Source organism: Neophocaena asiaeorientalis, unplaced genomic scaffold (genome assembly GCF_003031525.2).
Source record: "Neophocaena asiaeorientalis asiaeorientalis breed wild unplaced genomic scaffold, Neophocaena_asiaeorientalis_V1.1 scaffold648, whole genome shotgun sequence".
In the NCBI taxonomy this organism is placed as follows: domain Eukaryota; kingdom Metazoa; phylum Chordata; class Mammalia; order Artiodactyla; family Phocoenidae; genus Neophocaena; species Neophocaena asiaeorientalis.
This window is the reverse complement of record NW_020172781.1, coordinates 3,653,051-3,678,829: the sequence shown is the minus strand read 5'-3', so window position 1 is coordinate 3,678,829 and position 25,779 is coordinate 3,653,051. Positions and strand designations below refer to the sequence as shown.

At 43.0% G+C, this 25,779-nt stretch overlaps 2 protein-coding genes across 2 annotated transcripts; one reads left to right on the top strand and one right to left on the bottom strand.

Moving 5' to 3' along the window:
- Positions 1-2,529: 2,529 nt before the first annotated feature.
- COQ5 (coenzyme Q5, methyltransferase) lies at positions 2,530-18,882 on the top strand. Its single transcript, XM_024741582.1, has 7 exons — positions 2,530-2,772; positions 6,521-6,670; positions 10,698-10,919; positions 15,531-15,637; positions 17,223-17,311; positions 17,904-18,015; positions 18,098-18,882. The coding sequence occupies exons 1-7, from the start codon at positions 2,571-2,573 to the stop codon at positions 18,197-18,199; spliced, it is 984 nt and encodes a 327-aa protein (XP_024597350.1). The 5' UTR covers positions 2,530-2,570; the 3' UTR covers positions 18,200-18,882.
- Positions 18,883-20,903: 2,021 nt separating this feature from the next.
- DYNLL1 (dynein light chain LC8-type 1) lies at positions 20,904-23,355 on the bottom strand. The gene is made up of 3 exons (XM_024741583.1): positions 23,208-23,355; positions 22,857-22,994; positions 20,904-21,330 (listed from the first exon to the last, which is right to left on the bottom strand). Exons 2-3 carry the CDS (start codon positions 22,986-22,988, stop codon positions 21,193-21,195), a joined length of 270 nt encoding a protein of 89 aa, XP_024597351.1. The 5' UTR covers positions 22,989-22,994; positions 23,208-23,355; the 3' UTR covers positions 20,904-21,192.
- Between the last annotated feature and the right edge of the window lie 2,424 nt (positions 23,356-25,779).

Below are 25,779 nucleotides of genomic sequence, written 5' to 3'. Positions count from 1 at the left end.
TATTCAATCTCCTAATAATGATAATAATGACAATACTTTACATTTAGTATCACTCTACAGCACTTCCTCATGCAATTACTTCATTTCATTGTCATTTATTAATATAAATCATTGTTAATATTTCATTTCAGTGTTAATAATAATAGTTATCATTGAGTGCTTATCATTAGCAGACACTGCTCTGTGCAGTTTTTATGGAGTATCACATCTATCCTCACAATAATTTAAATTTAAAGACAAGGAAACGGGCTCAAAAAGCTTAGATCATTTGCCATGATCACACAGCTAATAAGTGACATTCTCAACTACCTGTAAAATATGCAGCTCTCCATTTTACAGATATGGACACTGAGACTTAGAAAATCACATATGTATTTTAGAAATCGTATGACACCCATCTGTACTTTGGAAAATTATAAATGATTCGTTCCAACCGTAGCAGTTCAAGATTCAAAGGATCACAGAAAAACACTGTGAAAAAGATAAATAATTCTTATAAATATAACAATAAATAAGGCTAACCGTATCTAGTTAGAAACCTATTATATGCCAGGCACTGTGCTCAGCCCAAAGAATTCCAAAATACATTAATGCAAGAATATGATAAGGACTATAATAAAGTTAACACAAAATGCTGACCAGAGCAGAGGCCTCAAGGAGAGACATACAAAAATTTAGGAGGGGTAGAGGAGGGCTTCCCCAGAGGTGGTGTTACTTGAGCTGAGCATAGAAGGATGAGCAGAATATCAGCAGTCATAGATGAACAAATAAACAAATAGACAAAATCCTAGACTTCCCCTAATTAGGCCCTTTTGGGTTCCTTATTAATCATCACATGTTATACAAAACATTAATAAGTATATACAAGTCAATCCATCTTGCAGTTAACAGTTTTAACTGGGATAAAGGAAATTAGATACTAATCTCATTTTTTAATTAATTTATTTATTATTTATTTATTTATTGGCTGTGTTGGGTCTTCGTTGCTGCACGCAGGCTTTCTCTAGTTGCGGCGAGTGGGGGGCTACTCTTCATTGCAGTGCGCAGGCTTCTCATTGTGGTGGCTTCTCGTTGCGGAGCATGGGCTCTAGGCATGCAGGCTTCAGTAGTTGTGGCTCGTGGGCTCTAGAGCGCAGGCTCAGTAGTTGTGGCACGCGGGCTGAGTTGCTCCGTGGCATGTGGGATCTTCCCGGATCAGGGCTCAAACCCACGTCCCCTGCATTGGCAGGCGGACTCAACCACTGTGCCACAGGGAAGCCCTAATCTCATTTTTTTAATTTCCTTAAATGCCCTCCAACAGTCCTTATCTTGCTTTCCCTTTTCCAGCTTTTTCCCCCCCACAAATCATATTGAAATGAGAGAATGGCTACATCATGCATCAAATTAAGTCTAGAAAATCCTAAAGTCCATTCTTATGTATGAATAGACGTGGAAGATACACTAAGATTCCTGGATGATTTTTTATTTCCTTTAACAAAGATGTGAGAACTCTGATTACATGGGTGAATCATTCTTTTCTTCTATCTCTCTTAAAAGAGAGGGAAAGAGAGAAATCCCAGTGTAGTTCTTCCAAAATAAAGCAGTAGGTGTCCATCTGTCAGGCTACATTAAGCCAAGAAGAGATTTTTCCTTTTCAAAGTAGTTTCTTAGGGTCCTTGGCACTTTCTCCTTGTGAAACATTTACAGGAAACATACTTTAAAGAAAATTAAAGCAGAAACATACAGAAATCCAAATAAAACTCACCACCTCCATCCTCTTTTGCGCAAGATGCTCTACGTTACCCTTACCATAGAAAAGAATGGGAAAATCTGGGGTTGAAGGAAAGCACTCATTCTATACCAGTTGGAGCTAGAAATGTAGTTTTGTGATAGCAGGAGAGGGAGGCTGAGTGGTGTTTTCTGGCGACTTACTAAATGGATGCCAGAGCTTTCCTTCCCATCTATGAACTTCCTAGGTCCAAAAAATGGAAAGACCAACGAACAATCTTTCCTATGTTTATTATTCAGAGTAGTCTAGCATATGTTTCTCAAGACTGGTCTGCCAATCCCTCTCATAGAAATCACCAGAGAAGTTTGGTCAAATAGATATCAGATTTACTGATCCCAAATCTCTGGTATTTGGGGCCCGGAAATGTGCACTTTAAGATCATGCCAAGTGATTATTTATGCACGCCAAGGATTGCGAGAATTGAACCCGTAATATTAGCCTTTTACCACACTGTACCTCCGTTTGCCCTCTTCTGCACCAGGAAACAAGAGTTACTCAATATCTTGGAAGTTAGTACTACAGGCTGGCAAGATGCAGAGATGTGGCCTCTGAGAGGTGATTGGGGGTTCTCCCTAGGGTCCGCTCATTCCTGGTGAATTCTATATTCAATTTGGAGAGAGAAAGAGAAAGGGATTTCGAGTACTCAAAGACTAAATAGCCTCAGAATCCCAGGGATCCTGCAGAACTCCTTAACATCAGGTTTCAGGACGCCTTCAGCTAATAATGTCTCTGGCCGGCCGCCGTCAGCCATCTAGTGAGGCAACGCGACATCCTGTCTGGCGGCGGTCACGCGACTGTCAAGATGGCGGCCCCCAGGAGCTGGGGTTTATGGAGCTTCTGCTGCCGTGGGTGGTCGCGGGTGTTGCCGGGCTGCAGGCTTCCCGGGCTTCGTAGCTCCTGGCCCAGGGGCCCGCTGGGTGCGCGGCCCTTGTCCCAAGAGAAGCGGGCAACCGAAACGCACTTCGGGTTTGAGACTGTGTCGGAAGAGGAGAAGGGGGGCAAAGGTGAAAAGGGTGAGAGGGTGGAGGGGGGGGAATCTGACCGTCTGCGATCTAGTTTCTTCCGCCCATATTAAGGGTTGATTTAACGTCCTGTCGGCTCTGATGCATTATCTTCTTTATCTTCTGCAGTCCTGATCTCCAAGGAGTAGCCCCAGCCTGACCCTGCCAAACTGAGACGCTACCTCTTTTTAAGTAATTATCACAAAACCCCATCAGTTGAGCGTTTATGATGTGCCAGGCGGTGTGCAGACCTTGTTTACATTCTCATTTCAACTTCCCGATGATGAATATTGCTATCCCATGTTACGTGAGAGGAAATTGGGGCTTAAAAGTTAAGCAAAAACGTGCCCAGTTTAACATAGCTAGTGAGTGGTGGAACTAGTATTCCACCCCAGTTTGGTCCGACTACAGAGCCCACGTTCTTAATCTCTTGCTAAAGGGATAGGCCATCTTTTATACAAAGAAAGAAGGAAACTATTTTCTGTGTGCCTCAGCTTCCAAATTTGCCCGATAGGAATAATAGTAACGTTTTTCATAGAGTTCTTGTGAACATTAGATTACTTCATACACTGAAGAATTTTGAATAATGCCAGGCACTTCATAATTGCTCAGTAAATGTTAGATATTGTTGAGCAGTTTTGTGTGTTCACCATAAGCATGGGAAAGGGAAAGAACTTTTTTAAAACTCCAACTGTACCATTTGTAATGGGGAAGGTATTATGCCCATATTACAGATGGATAAGGTGAGACTCTGAGAGGTTCCTTAACTTGGCCTATGTTCACCCAGGAAATAAGAGAAAGAGCCTACAACTGAATTTCCATCCTCTTATAGACTAGCACGTTGTATTACCTCTCACCTGAATCTTAACTAAATAATATACATAGCTCTACTGTAATTCTTTGATTGTTTTGTTTTGTTTTTTGTGCTACGCGGGCCTCTCACTGTTGTGGCCTCTCCCGTTGCAGAGCACAGGCTCTGGACGCGCAGGCTCAGCGGCCATGGCTCACGGGCCCAGCCGCTCTGCAGCATGTGGGATCTTCCCGGACCGGGGCATGAACCCATGTCCCCTGCATCGGCAGGCGGACTCTCAACCACTGCGCCACCAGGGAAGCCCTTGTAACTCTTTGAATACTGAATTTAAATTAACATTTATTTCACTGTGAATCCCCAGAAAGCTAGGATGGTGGCTCATTCACGTCTGTATCCTCAGCACCTGATGCACATTGGGAGCTTGATAACTGATTGTGGAGTGAAATAAATGGAGCCAAGTAAAACGATAGCAAACTTTTATTGAGGCCCTGAAACCTTTTAAAAATATTTTACATTAATTCTTTTTTTTTTACATTAATTCTTATAAATACAAGCGTATGAGGTAGGAACTCTTATCCTGTTTGTATAGATGAATAAACTGCTAATAAGTGGCATAGCTGGAATTTGAATACACATGGGTTGCTTCCAAAATAATAATAATGCTTAACCTCTGTATTGTGCTTTACAATGTACAAACAACATTTCACACAATGACGGGGGGAAGAGTTACCCACTAAGCTAAATACGACTTCCAGATTGGGACCCAAGACTGAAGTACAGGCAATCTTTGCACAATGATGCAGGACAGTAAAAATGTCCATGCAAGCTGAAATCATGACAATGATCTTAAAGATCAATGGGGAAAATTGCGATTGTTCCAGAACCTTTAAAAATTATCAAACATCAAAAGCTCTCTGAATGTCAGTTATAAATGTATAAGGAAATGAAAAAATGGTAAAGTTGATATTTATTTAGCACACTGTCATTTAAAATTAGATTTAATTAATACAATTAGAATTTTTAATTGTTTAAATTTAAAATTTTAAATTAAATTAAAATCTAATAAAAAATTAGAAAGATTGAGAATTAAGTTGTTTTAGTCCTTTGTAAAAAATTTACCACGAGTAGTTTAAACAGTGTTTGCATCCTTTTTGTCATATAATTTACAGTAGGGAGTGAGCACCTTCTCCATGCCTCAGCAAACGGCCAAACTTGTTTCTAAGGTTCAGTCAGCTTCTAACATTTTATCCTTTCACTTTCAATGTCATGAAATATCTCCAAGAATTCCTTTAATGTGAAATTTTTTGCTGGCATCATTTCCTCTGGGACATCTTCAACCTTTTCATCACAACCACATTCTCATTTATATCCATAAGTTCATTTTCCCAAAGTTCCTCTGGCTGCATATCTAAAACCTCTCGAGGGGCAGCAGTATCAACATTCCCATGGTCAAGTTTCTCCTGTAATTCCACTGATGTATTCAAATTTCACTTCCAGGGTTATCACTTTTCATTATTTTGTTGCACTTTCATTTCCATTGGCCAGTTTCCTCTTTCAGTTATCTAGTTCTGTAAAATGCCCCAGAGATTTACAGCTGAGATAAGAAGATAACACAACTACATGCTTTGCTGTCTGCATGTGAACTGAATAACTGATGTATAGTGACCAACCAGCTACAAACTGTGAGAGAAGTGACATTATTGGCTTCTGGTCATGATGCATATCTGTTATTTATGTATGATTTGTGGACTGAAGAACTACTAGCAAAATGTGTACTTTATGGAATTAGTCACAGGTAATATACCACTGGATTTGAATGATGTTGCTAGAGGACTGGCATTATTGAACTAAACCACAGTAACTGAAATTCTTGTATATTAGAACCATATAAAGCAAGAAGGGCTTATACTTAGTGGGTTGAGCCTTAGTGTCCCTCTAAGCACCCCAAAAGATGTTCAAAAGCAAAGAGCAAGCTTATAGGAGCCCAAGGTTGAGAATAGACATTCAAGATTGAGTTAAAGGAGGGGGCTCTATAGTCTGCTGATTCAGCAGAGGACAGTAATGTTTTGGGTCTAAGCAGCACATTTTATCTGAGGAACTTAACGTGTCTCCCCTTCATTACCTAATTCAGACTTACGGCAGGCAGGTAGGGGGCTGGCGCGGATACTCTCATCTCATGGGCAGAAATTGAGGTGCAAAGAAGTTAAATGTAGCCTGTACTTTAAAGTGTATTGGATAATAAATTCCTTAACTCTTCAGCTAGCCCAGATTCCACATTCTGCCTTAATCCTATGTTGGGTCATGAGGACCCTCTACAGTGTGACTTGGCCCTGATTCACATCCTGCCATCCATCTGCTCACCAAATTGTACATGAGGTTTTTCTCAGTGATGCTGGCAGAGATGAGCTGAGGTCTTCCCATCCATTTGTCGTGTCTTTTAATGGATTTTGTTGTCTTTTATTATAATAATATTAGAAACATTCCAACCCCCTCCCTGCCCCTTCCTCTAAGAAACAGAAACTGGGGAATTCCTTGACGGTCCAGTGGTTAGGACACAGCGCTTTCACTGCTGAGGGCGCAGGTTCTATCCCTGGTCAGGGAACTAAGATCCTGCAAGCCAAGACGCGTGGCAAAAAAAAAAAAAAAAGAAAAACAGAATCCTATTTAGTACTTAAGTATGTGCATGACATTATTACAAGGTAATGGCCCTAGGTAAAACTAAGATAACAGAAAAGAGGTTGACTTCTTTCTTACATGATGTAATTTAAGCCTTTTTTAGAAGTGGTAATGTTAAGGTGAAGATTTGGGCATCAAGCATTATGACTTGGCTCCACCTTGCAGACAGTTAATTTCATGGGGGGGAAAGCTTTCTCCTCTTTCATTTAGGACTTTTCCAGGTTAATCTTATGAATAGTCCAATCATGTTGTATTTCTCTCAAGTCTATCAGGTGTTTGAAAGTGTGGCCAAGAAGTATGATATGATGAATGATATGATGAGTCTTGGTATCCACCGTATTTGGAAGGATTTGCTGCTCTGGAAGATGCGCCCGTTTCCGGGGACCCAGCTGCTGGATGTTGCTGGAGGCACAGGTAACATACAGTTCTGTATCCTGGGGTACCACTAAGCTCCTTTTATAAAAATTAGTGTCTCTTGGGACTTCCCTGGCGGTCCAGTGGTTAAGACTCTGTACTTCCGCTGCAGGGGGCACAGGTTAGATCCCTGGTCGGGGAACTGAGACCCCGCAGCCTTGCAGTGTGGCCAAAATAAATAAATAAGTAAAAAATAAAAATAAAATAGTTTAAAAAAATTAGTGTCTCTTGTTGGAATGAGCTAGCTCACCTACCATTAGCCTGAAAATAGTAATTGAAAATCAGTACACTTCTCAGAAAGATTTATTCTTTCCTTTTTAACTGAATGTCAGTCAAAAGCACAGAATATCAGCTTTGTGCCTGTCACTTTTCTAAAATTCAGAGGATTACAAAGTAAAACGACCAATTTTTAACTCCAGTGGCATTTCCCCATCTAAACAACCGTTTTACCTTCTATTTAACCTTTATCCCACTTTCCCTCTTTCTTTGGTGTGGGGAAGGGGGAGAGCTTTTATCATGTTATGTAAGCTTTCTAGGCAGACTTTTCTGCCTAATCTACTATGATACCAGATACCAAAAGCTCATTTATTTGTGCATGGCCCTTTGTTATTTGGTGCACACTAGGCATTTGGAGAGAAAAATGTCATAATGTGTAATATAATGTAATAATGTCATAATCTATACTAATAGGATAATGTATAATAATAAATTACAGTAGAATAATGTCCGTGTTTGAAACATGTTTATATGTGGCTTTGTTGGTGTGGCCCTCTACCCAAAAGGAAGCACAGAGGGCAGTAAGGTGGAGGACAATTTAGCAGAATCTATCAAAATCTAAAATGCTTACAGTCTAGGATCCCACAGTTCCAATTCTAGACATCTAGTCTGAAAACAAAAACAAAAACAAAAACTTGCACAGAGAGATAGCTACAGAAGGGAGTCAGTCAGAGCTGCTTCCATCTCCAATGTACCCCAGCCAGTAACATTACTACATGCTGGCAACTGCCCATTTAGAAAATGCAATTGAAAAGTAATCCCATATATTTAATAGACATTGAAAAAGTAGAGCTACAAATATGCTCACTGCATAATTTTTAATCATAGTGAAAAATTGGAAATAACCTATTTCTACCTCAATAAAGAAATGGCTTTAGGGACTTCCCTGGTGGCGCAGTGATTAAGAATCTGCCTGCCAATGCAGGGGGCACAGGTTCGATCCCTGGTCTGGGAAGATCCCACATGCCGTGGAGCAACTAAGCCTGTGCGCCACAACTACTAAGCCTGCGCTCTAGAACCCGCAAGCCACAACTACTGAGCCTGCGTGCCACAACTACTGAGCCCATGTGCCACAACTAGTGAAGCCCGCAAGCCTAGAGCCCATGCTCCGCAACAAGAGAAGCCACCACAATGAGAAGCCTGTGCACCGCAATGAAGAGTAGACCCCGTTCGCCACAACTAAAGAGAAAAGCCCACACACAGCAACGAAGACCCAACACAGTCAAAAAATAAATAAATAAATATGTTTTTTTTTTAAAAGAAATGGCTTTGGGCTTCCCTGGTGGCGCAGTGGTTGAGAGTCCGCCTGCCGATGCAGGGGACACGGGTTCATGCCCCGGTCCGGGAAGATCCCACATGCCACAGAGCGGCTGGGCCCGTGAGCCATGGCCACTGAGCCTGGGCGTCCAGAGCCTGTGCTCCGCAACGGGAGAGGCCACAACAGTGAGAGGCCCGTGTATAGAAAAAAAAAAAAAAGAAATGGCTTTAAATTAAGATATATCAATACTATAAAATATTAGGTAGCTATTTAAAAGAACGAGGAAAGCCTATAAATACCAATGGAATGGCCTCAAGGACATATTAAGTGGGAAGAAAAAGAAAAGTTGTATACAATGCATATAATATGATCCCCATTTATGTTTTTAAGTTGTTTTATATGAGTACATATAATTATATTTAAATATATAGGAAAGTGACTAGAGAATACCGAATTGGATGGAGAAAATGGAAAAACTTAAGGATATATTTCTTACAGTGTAAGAAAAAAACAAAGACAAGGAAACCGCATTATAAAAAGGGAAATGTGATCCCGGAAAGCACTGGCTTTGCCCGAACAATATTTACCTGGTCACAATAATGTACACACTTGATTTTCAGCTTTTAGACTCAAACCATCAACAAAGCACAGAAGACATAGCTATAGAACAAATAAAATGTTATCAGGCTTGACAGAATAAAAAAAAATATATATATATGATGGAACACTGAAGGGAGTCAAGAGATACTGTCTGTAGTTGGTGGAATAAGAAATAAAATACTGGGGTGGAGGGATAAATTTGGAATTGGGATTAACAGATGTATACTACTATATATAAAATAAACAACAAGGACCTACTGTATAGCACAGGGAACTGTATTCAATATCTTGTAATAACCTATAATGGAAAAGAATCTGAAAAAGAAAAAAAAATGTATATATATGTAAAACTGAACCACTTTGCTGTACACCTGAAACATTGTAAATCAACTATACTTCAATGAAAAAATTAAATTAAAAAAATAAAATATTGATTAGTTTATTACTCTAGGCTACAAAGGTATCTGTGAGGAATTATGAAAAGTGATAAAATATATTGGGAGGATAAAAGCAAGCAGAGATGGGGGTGAGTAAAGAAGTAGCTGGTAAGTAAAGAAGTAGCTGTAACCAACAGAATAAACAGTTAAAGGAGTTGGGAAGGATGGTCTGTGGGGAACTGAACCCACAGTAGGAAGTGGTGTGGCAGGGAACTGTTGCTTGTGACTGTACCTTTATGTTACTGTCATAAAAATTATTAGAAAAAGACTAGAAGGCTGCACACTAAGCTCTTAACACTTGTTATGTCTGGAGAGTGTGGACAGAGAATGCAACTTTCATGTTTTATTCTACATGTTTAGGTATTGAGTCTTATAGTAAAAATATGTCCATGCATTACATATGCAATTTTTTAAAGGTTTTTTTTTTTTTGTGGTACGCAGCCCTCTCACTGCTGTGGCCTCTCCCGTTGCGGAGCACAGGCTCCGGACGCGCAGGCTCAGCAGCCATGGCTCACGGGACCAGCCGCTCCGCAGCATGTGGGATCTTCCCAGACCGGGGCACAAACCCGTGTCCCCTGCATCAGCAGGCGGACCCCCAACCACTGCACCACCAGGGAAGCCCGAGGTTTTTTTTTTAAATTAATTAATTAATTAATTTTTGGCTGCTTTGGGCCTTCATTGCTGCGCGCAGGCTTTCTCTAGTTGAGGCAAGTGGGGGCTACTCTTCGTTGTGGTGCACGGGCTTCTCACTGCGGTGGCTTCTCTTGTTGTGGAGCACGGGCTTCAGTAGTTGTGGCACATGGCCTCAGTAGCTGTGGCGCACGGGCTTAGTTGTTCCATGGCACGTGGGATCTTCGGGGACCAGGGCTTGAACCCGTGTCCCCTGCATTGGCAGGCGGATTCTTAACCACTGAGCCACCAGGGAAGTCCAGGTTTTTTAAAGAATCTTAGACATTAGAAATTTACTGTTAAAAGAAAAGTTACTGGGCTTCCCTGGTGGCGCAGTGGTTAAGAATCCGCCTGCCAATGCAGGGGACACGGGTTCAAGCCCTGGTCCCCGAAGATCCCACGTGCCATGGAACAACTAAGCCCGTGCGCCACAGCTACTGAGCCTGCGTTCTAGAGCCCACGAGCCACAACTACTGAAGCCCGCACACCTAGAGCCCGTGCTCCGCAACAAGAGAAGCCACCACAATGAGAAGCCTGTGCACCACAGTGAAGAGTAGCTCCCGTTCGCCACAACTAGAGAAAGCCGGCGCACAGCCAGGAAGGCCCAACGCAGCCAAAAATAAATAAATAAAATAAATAAAATTTTAAAAATAGTTACTGTTGAGATGAGTACAAACTTCAATTTTCATACACTCCTCAATCCCTGTACCTTTGTTGCTCCTTTTGGGTTTAAGAAATGCTGGGTGTTTGTCTTTGCTTGATCTTTCCTCCTGTTGGCTTCCCACAGGTGACATCGCATTCCGGTTCCTTAATTATGTTCAGGCACAGCATCAGAGAAAGGAGAAGAGGCAATTAAGGGCCCAACAAAATTTATCCTGGGAAGAAATTGCCAAAAAGTACCAGAATGAAGAGGATTCTTTGGGCGGTTCTCATGTCATGGTCTGCGATATCAACAAGGAGATGCTAAAGATTGGAAAACAGAAAGCCCGTGCTCAAGGATACAAAGCTGGTAAGTCCTGCAGAAAGTGGACCCAGAGGAGATGTTTATATGTTTATAAAATAAGATGGAATATGTACAGTGCTGAAGTGCTTTCTTTCCAGGTTTCACAAAACTTACCGATAGGTAGGAGTGGAAGATAATTTGTGTGGCTGCGTCCAGCATGTGTGCTGTTATGTACATTATTTCAGCAACCCAGGGAGTTAGATTATCAGCCACATGTGACAGGGGAGATAACCCAAACCCAAAGAGGTTAAGTATCTGCTTCAGCTAACACAATTTAAATGGCAGATCCGGAATGGGGGCTGACTCTTTGGATCTCAGCTCTTGGACACTGAGACAAGTTTGGCTTTTAATTCCCAGCAGCTCCCCAGTGACCCCCATGCCCTGTTCTTGAGCCATTTCATCCCCCTCCCAAAACTAAGCTCTGCTTCAGCTTTCAAACCAGGGCTCCTGGGGCCTGGACATTTCCCACGTGGGGCTCTTTTTACAGGCAGTCTTTGCTCCAGAGCACCTCCACCCCACCCCTGCCACTGGGTGGGCTGAGACTTTCTCAGATCTTCATCCAGGTCTAATGGCTTTGTTTTTTGGGGGAGCGGGGGTGGGGGCGGGCGGGGTTGTGATTGATTTATTTATTTTTTTAATACATCTTTATTGGAATATAATTGCTTCACAATATTATGTTAATTTCTATTCTACAACAAAGTGAATCAGCCATATGCACATATACATCCACATATTCCCTCTTGAGGCTCCCTCCCACCCTCCTTATCCCACCCCTCTAGGTCATCGCAAGGCACCGAGCTGACCTCCCTGTGCTATGCTGCTGCTTCCCACTAGCTATCTCTCTTACATTTGGTTGTGTATATGTATGTCAATGCTACTCTCACTTCGCCCCTCACCCCCTGTGTCCTCAAGTCCATTCTCTACGTCTTGTGTCTTTATTCCTGCCCTGCCACTAGGTTCATCAGTACCTTTTTTTTTTTTTTTTATTCCAAATACATGCGTTAGCATACGGCATTTGTTTTTCTCTTTCTGACTTACTTCACTCTGTGTGACAGACTCTAGGTCCATCCACCTCACTGCAAATAACTCAATTTCGTTTCTTTTTATGGCTGAGTAATATTCCATTGTAGGTCTAACGGCTTTTCCCACACAGCCTTGCTTCCTCTCCTTTTTATTTTTCCCAGGTGTCTCCTCTCACCCCCTGCCCCCAAAAAAGAAAAAAACCCTTTTACCCTCCTACCTCTATTTCATCATGGGTTTCTCAGAGGGCCCAACTGATGCAGTTGAAGAATCACCCGTAAATGGTACTCCTCAAATTTCCCCAGCACAGTACTCTCAACGGCCAATGGGAGAATGCCTGGGTATCTCCAGGAACCTGTTGCAGCCTCCAAATAGACAGTTTCTGCTCTAGCTTAAAGATATACATTTTGCATTTGGCTTTCTGTTTGTTTTCATATTTTGAAATACTTTTGCCCCCAGTTTTATGCCCCAGTAGAAGTACTGATCTGGCAGCTGCAGCATGTTTACCCAGCTCTTCAGAGCCGCTGCACTGCCCTCTTCCACGCTGGCCGAGCACTGCAGGCAGCCCCCGTGAGAGGCAGCGGTGCACAGCAAAGGAAGCCAAGTCCCTTGGGTCCCTGTCAGCACTTCTCCCCTCCCCCACCCCCACCATGAGTGTCTATGGTTATTTTAGCTCAATTCTGCTTCCTCCTCCTTCTCCCACCCGCAGAATGAGCTGCCTAGACGAACTGCAGCCCACTTGGCCCCCCAAATGAAGGGCTCTTTTGTTAACCATCAACACTGATCAGAAGGCTAACAGTCACTAGTGTTTCTAGACAAAGGCACCGTGTTCTTACTCCTACTGAGAAACGTGTTTCCCTTCTCTCTGGTGCTTAGCCACGAAAACTGGAGAACAAAGATGGAAATGATGGGTAACGTTCCACCTCTTGAATCATCCCTTCCACAGCACAGCGTGCCCTTCAGGCTCTCCTAACAGCCAAGAAATCCACCTGCGTAGGAATCATTACATGCTGCGTAGCATGGTTTTATCTTTCCTCCTTGCTTTATCAATCTCCAATAATAATGCCTTTGCAAAAAATATCATGCAAAAAAATTTGAAACTAAGTAGGAAGATCCTAGAAATGATTTAATAGTTTAAAAAATTAATGTGTAAAGGCATTTTTGTGTGTAGTACTATTATGTGTTTTACTTACATGTAGCACTTCCTCCCAAAATGGAAGCTTGGAGGGCAGGAACCTTAAAAAGATTATTTGATGGTTTATAAAAGTGATATATTTGGGAAAATTTTGGATATTAGAAATCAAAAATTTGAAAAGGTATTAAGAAGTAAATATTAACCAGAGTTTCAGCATCCAGAGATGACCCTCAATATATTTCCTTCCTAGCTTTTTCCTAATCATTTTCTTTGTATAAAATTGAGAACATCTTATGTATATAATTTAGTATCCTGCTTTATTTAATTCAGCATTGTATCATGAGATTTTCCCATGTTATTAAAAACTCCTGGGAATTCCCTGGCGGTCCAGTGATTAGGACTCCACACTCTAACTGCTGAGGGCTCAGGTTCGATCCATGGTCAAGGAACTAATATCCCACAAGCCACATGGTGCAGCCCCAAAAAAAATTTCCTTAAAATCATTTTTTATGATATTCCATCATATGGATGTTTTATGATTTGCATAACCAATTTACGTAACTAGTTGATCTTTCATTTTTTTCTGATGTTTTTACACGTAGCACAGTGTTGTGACATCCTTATTTGTAAATTTTTGCATGCATCATTATTTTCTTTTTACTGACTATATATTTGGACAAGTGTTTAGGCTCTCTAGATCTCAATTACCTTATCTATAAAATGTAGAAAATAATAACCCTTCTCACAGTAGGAGATACTATCCCATAACGGTTAAAAACACAGGCTCTGGAATAAAACTTACTGAGTTCTAATCTGTCTGTGTGACCTTAGGCAAGCTACTTCAATCTTTCTGATACTCAATTTTGTTCACCTGAAACATGAAGATGATAGCACGGCTGTCTCAGAGTCGGTATGAGGATGTGAGAAGATAATGTATGTAAAGTGATAACACAGACCCTGCCATCATGGGCTTAGCAAGCAGTAGCTCTGATGATGATGTCATTAATGTCCTCCTCCTAAAATTCAAATAGCTGGGTCAAAGGATATACTTATCACTAAGGCTCTTGTTAAATACTGCTGGCATGTTTTCCAGGAGGGTTATTTCCATTTACCTTCCCCTATAGTACCTTCCTTCTATATCATACTTTTTTTTTTTAAGTTCCATTGAGACACCGAATGTGACAGTGCTTTTATTTTATTTACTTAAGGAAGCCAAGTGTTTTGTTTTATTTTAAGTGTATTTATTTATTTATTTATTTATGGCTGCATTGGGTCTTTGTTGCTGTGCGCGGGCTTTCTCTATTTGCGGCGACCATCAGCTACTCTTCATTGCAGTGCACGGGCTTCTCATTGCGGTTGTTTCTCTTGTTGTGGAACACGGGCTCTAGGCGCACGGGCTTCAGTAGTTGTGGCACGCAGGCTTCAGTAGTTGTGGTTCACGGGCTTTAGAGCACAGGCTCAGTAGTTGTGGTGCACAGGCTTAGTGGCTCCGTGGCATGTGGGATCTTCCCAGACCAGGGCTCGAACCTTGTCCCCTGCATTGGCAGGCAGATTCTTAACCACTACACCACCAGGGAAGTCCCTATATCATACTTTATGTCTGATTCACTGCAAGTTGATTAATATTAAAGCCAAATCAGGATCCTCAGAGGACATAGCTACCCTGATGGGGAGCTCCCTTGGGTGTTTTCTGAATTCATGACCAGACTTGCAGTCAAGACACTTTGCTTCTCTATGACTCCAGTAGAACCAATATAATTATACTAAATTACGTACTTAGAATACTTCCAATGACTGTCTGAAGTAGGTACTATTATTGACTCCATTTTACAGATGAGGAAACAAAGTAGTTTATTAAAGATTATATGGCTAGTAAATGGGGAAGCTGAAATTAGAACACAGGCAACCCCAGGACCTGGGCTCTCAACCACAGTGCTTTACACAAAACACCTAGTTGGATAAAAATTGCTTAAGGGTAAGGAATAACTAAGTAACCAATGTCTACTCTGAGAACCTTGGGGGGACTTCCTGCTAAACTTCAAGGGCGCCGGCTTCACATTCTCAGGACTGGAGGACACCGTGAAGACGGTGGCCAGGAATCCACTGGAGAAGGCAGGTGTGTATTTTCTGACACCACTTCAGATACCACACGTGTGATGTTTGCCCAGCACCAAACAGCTCTCCAGTTCTCCAATGTCAACCATATGTCCAACAATTCAGTTCAGTTCTGACACTAATTACCCAGAGTTAGCGTCAGATTCCACAGGTTTAAGGGCTAATTGCCACAAGACTGCCCCCACTTCACAAGCCAGCCACAAACAGGGTGTCCACGGTACCCACAGTTCTGTCCGGCCTACTGAAAATTCAGGGTTTCCCACGACCCCCTCCTCAGGTTTGACAGTTCACTGGGTGCAGAGCAGACAGTTGTCCAGACTGAGGCCACAACTGCTTTTCTCTTTCAGGACTTGCTTGGGTATTGGGAGACGCTGAAGAACTGCCCTTTGATGATGACAAATTTGATGTTTACACCATTGCCTTTGGGATCCGGAATGTCACACACATTGATCGGGTAATGAATGGCTGCATCCGCTTGTGTGACTCAGGATATTAGTTCTCCTGGAGTGGCTCCACGGTGAATGAGGAAAGGGAGAGATTCTTCTCTGGGCTCAGCTCCTGAGTTGAATGTTTCAGGCTTAGAGATCTTAATCCTTTAAATTGCCAATTTTCCTGCCCACAAAATTGAAAAAAAAAACACAGAGCAGATCCCCACAGAAGGCTTTATTGCTTGGGTTGGTATTTACATCTTTTAAAAAAAAATTTATTTATTTGGCCGCATCAGGTCTTAGTTGCGGCGACGGGCTTCTCTCTAGTTGTGGCGCGCGGGCTCTAGAGTGCGTGGTCTTAGTTGCCCTGTGGCATATGGGATCTTAGTTCCCCAACCAGGGATCAAACCCGCGTCCCCTGCATTGGAAGGTGGATTCTTAACCACTGGACCACCAGAGAAATCCCGGTATTTACATTTTTGAGACTGTCAGTCTTGCTCTCTCATTTCATCTGCTTCCTCTTGCTTGTGAAGCCACCTGACTCTGACACTGCAGATCAGAGGGATTTCCAAGGCTGACAGAGAAAAAGGCACTCAAACCCTATTTTGGCAGAAGGTAGCTAGATTCATGGTTCCTCTGTAGGAAGAAGGGAATGTTCACTCTTAATCTGATGCAGCTCTTCTTTATTTCTGCTTGAACATTCTGTCCAAACATTTGAAGATGGTAAGCAAGGCACCCCATTTCATTTCTGTAATGTGGACCCCAGTTTCCTAGTTGCCTGCTTTGGGTGGGACATCCTTTATGGTGTACTTTAGCTTCATTTTTATGACCTGTCCTATGTCTGTAGCCAGTTTATTATTCCTTTTAAATTAAAAAAAAAATAATAAATTTTAGTAGATTCAAAGTTCAAAAGGCACAAACGGATATATCAGTAAAAGTCTTCACCTTGTGTCCCAACCATTCAGTGCCTCCTCCCCCTGCAGTCACCAGTTTCTTAATGTAGCTTTGCAATGATGTCTTGTGCATATTAAGTATATTTATTTTCTTTCTTTTTTTATACAAATATTAGCATATGAAACATTTTGCCCATTGCTTTTTTTTCCCTTAATATTTTGGATGTCAGCACATAAAGAACACTGGCTCTTCCTTTTTTTAATAGCTGCATAGATTCCCTTTGTGTATATATTCCATAATTTAGCCAGTCTCTCATTAATGCTTAAGATGCTTCTAATCTTGGTGCTGTTCAAATCGTGCCATAATGAATAACCCATGTCGTTTCCACAATAGAAACATTTCTGTAAGATAGATTATTTGAAGTAAAATTGCTGGATCAAAAAGGAATATCCATTGTGATTTTGAGAAGTAATTCAAAAATTGCCGCCTGTGGGGGGTTGTACCAATCTGAGTCCGTTTAGATTACTCCAAGTAACCTTCTCTAGTCACGGGCAGCAGAATGCCTATTTCTGCTGTTACAGCTTCCCAGCTGAGAGTGAACACGGGATCTGTGGGAAATCACTTTTATAATGCCCTTAGAAGCTGACGCCGGCTCAGCCTCCCAGAGCTGAATGAGGGCTGCTGACGAGTGTGTTCTGTTGGTCCTGTCTTGCTCAGGCGCTCCAGGAAGCCCATCGGGTCCTGAAGCCAGGAGGACGGTTTCTCTGTCTGGAGTTCAGCCAAGTAAACAATCCGCTAGTATCCAGGTTGGTATTGTTAACAGGGCTTGATTTTCATCATCTAGCCAAGGGTTTCCCATCCCAAAGTGGAAAGAAAATAGCCAGTAAGCTACAAGCATGAACCTCATAGTTCAGTGTCCCAGAGTCCCTGAGGGACAGTGCCACCTCTGAGGTCTGAATGACAACACCTAGGCCAGAAGGGTCTCAAACCAGTAACCAGAGACTCAAGTGGGCCCACGTATGTATTTTGTTTGACTCATGGTATTTTAAAAATTGACTTAGATGTCCATATTTTAAAATCAGGAAATTTTACATAAAAATCTAGATTTCCAGCTTCACTTGAGAAATCAGATATATGGCAACCCTGGTTAAGCCCATATTCCCACATAGCAATAGTCAGAGCTGAGTAGTAACTGCCCTTTCTCCACTTTTCTGGTACTTCTTAACTGTGCCTGTCACCACACCCTCACTACTCCCTAGGCTTCTACACCTGGCCCACTTTACTTATTTCAGGTACTTGCTTGACCCTTATAGGCATTTGAGTTTATAATCCCAGGCTTAGACCTTCTTGCTTATTAATGGTCATGTTCTAATCTTAATCTTTTGCCTTTTTGTTAAGGCTCTATGATGTATATAGCTTCCAGGTCATTCCTGTCCTGGGAGAGGTCATTGCAGGAGATTGGAAGTCCTATCAATACCTTGTAGAAAGTATCCGACAGTTCCCATCTCAGGTAAAAAACTTCTATAGCTTACAACAAAGGCCCTACAGTTGAAATCCAGGCGATTTTTGCTGTATCCTTCTTTGTGTTTTAGGAGGAGTTCAAGGAGATGATAGAAGATGCAGGTTTTCAGAAGGTGACTTATGAAAATCTAACATCAGGCATTGTAGCCATTCATTCTGGCTTCAAACTGTAACTCCTTTAAGATCCTGGAGTATGAACCAGTCACATCCTGTCAAAAGGCTGGAGCCGAAGGATAATGTGGTTAGTGAGACCAGCACAACATCTCCTCTTAAGGCTGTGCGCCTTGGACTCATGTTACGATGTGACCAGTCTCAGAGTGAAAGAAACAAGCTTCTGTCACTTTATTGCAGCTTTCCTTTGGGGCTGCTTCAGGCCTTCTCCCAGAGGTATTTGGTCTGTACTTTTTGCTTAACTCCTACTAATTTTTCTTAGCTCTGTAGTATGTGGTTAAGGAAAACCAGCACTGAAACTCAGTTTTGAAGTGTATCTGTGGCTTCTCTGCCAGTGCTGCCTTCCAGAGGGATAATGAATCATTAGAGCCCAATGATGATTTGAACCAGAAAACCTCCTAGCTGTACCCAAGTCCATCTTTCAGCCTAGGACTAAGTCTGGGGCCAAAAGCCAAGGCCCAAATTAGAGGGCTAAGGATCACAACTAGAATTGTGCCCTGAAACACTAAAAGAGTTTACAATTTTCATGGGTTTTGTCATTTTTTTCTTGAGGGAGGTGAAAGAAATACACTTTCATCGTTATTCATTCAGTCCTCTTCTACCAAAAGCCACTATTGTGTCCTCAGTGCCTGTCATGAAGGAAACTTGACAAATCCTTGTTGAAGAATAAATGTACCTGATTTCACGTCTTACAAAGAGAGCTGCTTTGTCAGGATACGTTTGAAGTCAGGATCTTATAGCCAAAAAAAAAAGTTTGATAACTATTTGTCTAGCCAAACCCCCTCCAGTACTCAGAAGAGCTGGACAGAGCTCTTGTCTCCTTAATACAGTCCACTCTTTGATGTTAAAATGAGACCATAAAAAAAAAAATGAGACCATAAATATTTTCAGTGCAGATGAAACTTAAGGGTTTTTTTGGGGGGTGGGGGAGGGTTGGTAAGAAATTGCAGAAATCAACCTGTGAGTTGGCTGGCAGTTGAATTGCAGAGACCTTAGTTCAAGGCTATTTGAAAAGTCTTCAGATATGCTGCCTCTCGCCCCAGCACGGAAGGGGTCATTTACCCCTTCACGTGAGTCACGACCTTCACTCACAAGATTGTGCCCTTGTCCCTGAAAAGCTTCCAGATACAGCACTCTATATACACCTGTCTCAAAGAACAGCACCTAAGAACGATTGATAAAATGCTAAACCTTAGAAAAACTTTTAAGTTTTGTTTTCAGCCAGCTGGCGCCTCTGAAATTAACAAGGAGCAGGCACTAAAAAAACCTTCATAGGTCATCAACCCAGTCCTCTCTCAGTGGCAATGTGATTCTCATATCTGAATCAAGAAAGAAAAGTTAAAAGCTGTCACTTCCTGGCAATAGATATGGGCCTGATGAAATTAGAACTCCCATTGTCCAGCTGTTTGTGGCCTGAAGGCAGCTGGAGACTGGAAGTAGAGCTAAAATCGACAAGATTGATGCAGCTTTGAAAGCCAAACACCTGTTGGGCTTCAAATATAGCCAGGTCACAAAAGAGGAAAAGGAGGTAGAAAAAAGATGTATTACAGGAACATTCTCAGTCTGTTCATATAAATACAAACCTAAACAATTGCAGTCCCGTTCCACAGTACCTCCTCCTCCTTTCCTGCAGAAAGCAGGGGAAAAACTTCTCCCACTTGAATTGCCGTAATAGTAAAACAATTGTTTGCCCCTCTACGCTGAAACTTCCTCAGTCCTAACATTGATCAACTTCACTAGAACTTTTAAGACCCCAAGTTCTGGTAAAGAAAAACAACCTCCCAAAGATGTTACAGACCTAATATTGCTCTCAAGATGGAATCATCAGTCAATTCAGATCTATCACCCGCTCTGTGTAGCATTAGCCTGGCTGCTCAGACACCCTAATTGTATCTAATAGATCCAAGGTCTAAAACAAAAAGGCTTACCTCATGTGAACACTGAAAACAAAGGGGAACTTAAAAGCCAGGACCTTCCTTGCAGCTTCCCAGGATGGGCGTGGGTTGTCTCAGCCTCTGTAATATTTCCTATCTACAAAAGCCAAGTCTGCCGTATTCGCTTTTATTCATAGAAAAGATTTGTCTTCCTAAAACTGATAGCCGGAAACCTTTAATGAAGTTTACTTATCCAGTTTTAATTGGGTCTTTTAGTGAAAGCTTCAATTCACATGTGAACACAGCTAGTTAAAGCACAGCACAGCAGGCTTATAAGTTTAAATTCCTGCAGACTTTATTAGAATCACATGGAGGGCTGCCTCAAAAGATTTCCCTTTTAAGACCACCTTTAATCTTCAGAATATACTTTGGCCAAGGCAGGGGAGGGGAAATTAGTCTAGAGCCCAACTTTCTTATTAGCTTATTTCCATTTTACAACCATGGAACTACTATACATTCATCACCACTTGAGGCCTAAGGCCCAGAACACTCTATAGCAGTATCTTTTAACAAAATGAGCACTTAAGGAAAGCATCAGATTAGGAATAAGAGTTAATTCAGTAGTTTCTCTGCCATGCATTTCTTAACATGCACTTCTGAGTAGTATTCTTCCATGCATAACAGTAGCAGGATGGGCAAGAATGAAACTCAAGAGCGTTGAATAGGCTAGTCTATTATATCCCACAGAAACTTGAAGGAATCACCCCCACCAAACTACCCAAGATCAAACAATAGGCCATCTTCAACCCTAGATTATTTGAACAAATCGTTATTAACGCACACTTCTCCAACACATTTATTTCTTTAAAGGAATGGATTTTGAAGAGAAAAAACATGGGACAGAGAGGTATGGAATAGAAAATAAATACAAATGTAAGCTGTTTTGCTAATTGCTTTATAACCACAACAACCTAGTACAGAGAATGCCCTGTACAAAACAACACAATAAAGATCGAGGTGTTCCCTTAGGCAAGGCTGAAGATTTCAGTCTCTGGTGTTTGGAATTTAGGCTGCAGTCCTTGTTTTTGGATGGATCACTGGGTGTGGCACAGTCCATGCTTTTAACCAGATTTGAACAGGAGAATGGCCACTTGGCCCAGGTAGAAGTAGATGAAGTGTTTGGTTTCATGTGTCACATAACTACCGAAGTTCCTCCCCACGATGCAGTGCCAGGTGGGGTTGTATTTCTTGTCAAACTCCTGGGGGAAGGGGAGGAGAAAAAGAACACAGAATTTTAGTGCTAAACCAGAGGTCAGAGTTTGCCTCCTAGATAAGCAGAGCAGAAAGAAGGAACGTCAGCATCTGCAAATTCTTAGAATGAAAGAATGTTCCTCAGCTCCAAATCGCCTACATGGTGCATTAATGCAAACATACTTGCAATCTGAGCTAAGCTGGGAATGGGGGCTGGGGAGGTAAAAGTCAGAAAGGGCAACCTCAGAGACAGAGCGCTTTGTTATCATGGCAATTACACCTTCATAACTTCTAGAATATTCTTATTCATTAACAGCAGGTGACATCAGTTCTAGTTTATCCTCTAGTTTTTAAACAGAACTAAACTATCCTCCTATTGTACAACATGCACCTACAAAAGCCAAGAAAATAGTAAATATTTAGCCCAAAATACCCCCACTATAACTCATTTCAGTATTATTGAAACAAAAGACTTCCAAAAGAACAAAGCCTCAATGAGCTTCTAAACCGCTGTGGATCAAAATTTAAACGGACAAGACACTTGGCACTCCACTGTCCCTATAAAAAGAATGCTGGAAGCAGAACCTGACAGCTACCTGGGCAAATTTTATCTTTCTGTCAATAGCCCTTCTTCCCACATCTATCCTAACAGTGCTAATCTACCACCTGGTCCTCAAGGAGAGCAAACTGCAGTAACAACTTTTCCCTATTTTCCCCACCCCCAGAGGCTCTAGGTTTCACTGGGTAGCTCTAGGCAGGGGCCAAAGCTAGTCCTTCTCTATGAAAGTACTACAAGTCTCTGGTGAGTTTGGCAAAATTTGGCTACTATTGTATTGTACACAGCAAGAACGTCTTTTAGATTAAGGGGAATAAAATTCTTACAAACTAGACCAACGCACTGCTGCTGCCTCTGTCAAAAAGGTATTTATTTCTGCTCCATCCGAAGTCTTTCATCTTCTCATTCTCGACTAGAACCCTCCCACGGCTTAGGCTGCCAGCTTCCTTCCCTTCTAGAAAACATAGCTCGAAAAGTTGGCAGGCCTGCCAGCTTTCTACAGACTGCCATTTACCAATCCCCCAACCTAGTACCCAGCCCTCACTACCACCCACTTTCCCTCAACTGCCGACTGACTCCCCACTGAAGGCTGGCAAGATCTCCCTTCGGCCCTGCTGGAAACACCCACGCAGCTACCCCCTCTCGAGCACCCAGATGGATCCTGGGCCCAGCAATCATGCAGAAGGGGGGGAACCGCTGCTGCCTGATCCTAGAAACCGTTACTAGGTGGCGCTTTCCCCGTGGAGCTGGGTAATTAAAAAAAAAAAAAACTTCGAACGCTGAGGGGCCGATCTTCAAGAGAAGCGCAAAATTCATTTGCGTCCTTTTCTGGAAACCTCTACACCCGCGCTACTTTGCGTGCCCCCCAAGTATCTCTGCCATTGCTCGGGGGACGCAGGATCGAGAAGGAACTAAGTTGTGACTCGCCCCAGCTGAGCGCAAACTGCCCGAAACCCCACGCCCGCGCCCTGTCCTCACCTTCTTGATATGGGCCGCAATGTCCTTCTCTATATTATACTTCTCCAATGCCTGAGTAGCACACTCCACCGAGTCCTGTTGCATCTCCTCCGACATATCGGCATTTTTGATCACGGCCTTTCGGTCACACATGGTTACCTGGGGGGGCGAAGCCCAGGCAAATGGTGAGGAGTTGGGGTATGGGCTGCGCCTGCGAGGCGCCAGCTTCCCCGGCCCGCTCCGCCCGCCCCACGCCACCCCGGGACGACCCCCCACCCCACTTCTCAGGAAGCGCGGGCCGCGCGGACCGAACGGCGGGATAAGTCCGGCAGGGGACGAAGCCAGATAGTGGAACCCCCCCGAGGCTCTCACCAAAGAGCAAGGGCTGGCCGACTGCAATGGTCTCCTGGGGGAGGGGCTGGCGAGGCTCAGACCGGTCGAGACGAACGGTCCCTACTAAAGCCGTGGCGCATCTATGGAGCCCCACGCCACCCGCCGCCGCCTAGTACCTAAGCCCCGCCCTGCTCCCGCCGGCCCCGCCCCCCACCGAACGTCCCTATTGGCTTGAAACAGCTCCCAGAACTCTCCCATTGGCCCATGGACTCAATGGTTCCCTCAGGATCTTTCTCCTGCATTTTGTTGCAGACCACAATGCACCGCTCTCGGCGTCGGTTGCCCCGGCAATGGGCCGCACGAGATGAGCCCAAACACCCCGAAGGCGGTGCTGGGGTGGGGTCGCGAGGACCGCCCAGCGGCTAGAGAGGTGCGAAGGAAGCTTCCGCCCAGGTCAAGAGAAGTGATTCCAAATTTACGGAGGTTGTCCCAGAGTGTGTTCTCGAATAAGTATTGTCTTTGGAAGTTGGGTATCCCACGTCCCTTCCTCCCATCCCAGGTCGGAAGGATTTACCCTTTCTGACTGAGGTAGCCAATCGCTTCACTAGAAGGGTATCTCTTAAGCAGGGCTGGCTTCGTGGGCAAGTGATCCGTGCAGTCGCAGAAGAGGAGACCCAGGATTTGGTTTAATGCTCTGCTGTCTCATTGTTGAAATTCGTATTTTTTTTTAATACAAGGGACGCCACATTTTCATATTGCATTGGGCCATGCAAATTATGCAGCCGGACCTCCTCTGAAATATGGGAGTGCGGGTGTCAGAGGTCCTCAGAAATGGGAGAGGGTTTCCTTATGAATTAAGAGATTATCCCCAAGAGTGAGGTCTCCCTGCTGGGCAATGCAGACCTCATTTAAGGGGGTGGGGAGCCCTCCGGGTGGATTTGGGAGTGCTGATCCGGTAGTGTGTGTCCAGGGTGGGGCTTCTTGCTCAGATGAGGCAGTCTTTCCTGTGTGGGAGTTTCTTGGTGGGGATTTACCTCTAGGGCGGAGGTGCCCTAATGAATAGAATGGCATCCCTTAGAGGTATTTCCTCTGGTTTAGGGAGACTAACCACTAAGTGGATAAAAAAGCAAGGACTTGGGGTGGGGTTGGGGAGCAGGATCAGATGTGGATTTAAATATTTAAATCCTAGCCCTGTCATTTTACTAGCTGTTTGAACCTCAGTTTTCTAATCTGTAAAGGGATTAAATATAAAAGGAAACCACTTCATAGGCATGCTGGGCGTATTAAATAAACTAGTGCATTTGAAGTTCTCAGCACAACTTGTGGCACATAGTAAGGGTTGGAAGAATCTTACCGATGGCTGTCAATTTATGGAACTGTCCCAAGAGTCATGGCAAGGTTTTGAACAACCAACCCTTAAATACCTAAAATGTGTTTTTGAACTTGCATAAACAAGTTATCAGTTTAATCATGTAACCAGAAGCTTTCTGTTTACATTTCTGCCTGTTTCTACTTGACCACCCACTCTCATTAATCCAGAGCCCCTTACAATTTGATCAGAGGCACACAATGCCAAAGAGAAACCAGCTGGGAATAATGAGAAACTCCGGTACAACATATGCATATCAATTAAATCAAATTAAGAGACTTTTCCCAGTTTCAGGTTTCCAGTGGTGGGATTATGGGTTGGAGGAGTTAAAGTAGTTCTACACAGAGTCGCTGTTGGGGAAGAAGTTGTATTGGCAACAGGAGTGAGTCTGGGTTAGTACTTCTACCTGACTTGCTGACTTGGATTCAGAACTGTGGAATCTAACGATGATGCCAGAACCTGAATCTCTCTTGGGGGCCTTTACTTTTCATATATATAGTTTTTTTTTTAACATCTTTATTGGGGTATAATTGCTTTACAATGGTGTGTTAGTTTCTGCTTTATAACCAAGTAAATCAGTTATACATATACATATGTTCCCATATCTCTTCCCTCTTGCATCTCCCTCTCTCCCACCCTCCCTATCCCACCCCTCCAGGCGGTCATAAAGCACCGAGCTGATATCCCTGTGCTATGCGGCTGCTTCCCACTAGCTATCTACCTTACATTTGGTAGTGTATATAGTTTTAAACCCTCTGATCTATGGCTTGGCCAGCTTCTCCTTGTTTGAACAGAAGGAGCTGAGAGTCGTTAAAGGGGATGAGGTCATATGAACAGCAGCTGTGTATTGAGTGGTTGCCTATCACCAAGTGCTTGGCACTTACTCAGTTGCTCCTCACAACAGCTGTGCCTGGGACCCCTTTCCTCCCATCTCCCTCCTGGCATAACTTCTGCTCATTTAGATTTGAGCTCAGATGCCTCCTTCCCTAAAGAATCATCTCTACTTACCCCCTACCACCACACTTCAGTTACTCTCTACTGAAGTAACTTTTTTATTTCCTCCATTGTACTTGCCTCATTTACTCCTTCAGAATAAATTCACATGAATTATCTCATGTATTTATTTGCTCAGTTATTGTCTACTTGTCCCTGCCTGTCTTCATCACTGCTGCATCTTCATCATCGAATCCAGCATCTGCCACATAGCATGCACTGACTTAGATATGCATTGAATTAAGAATT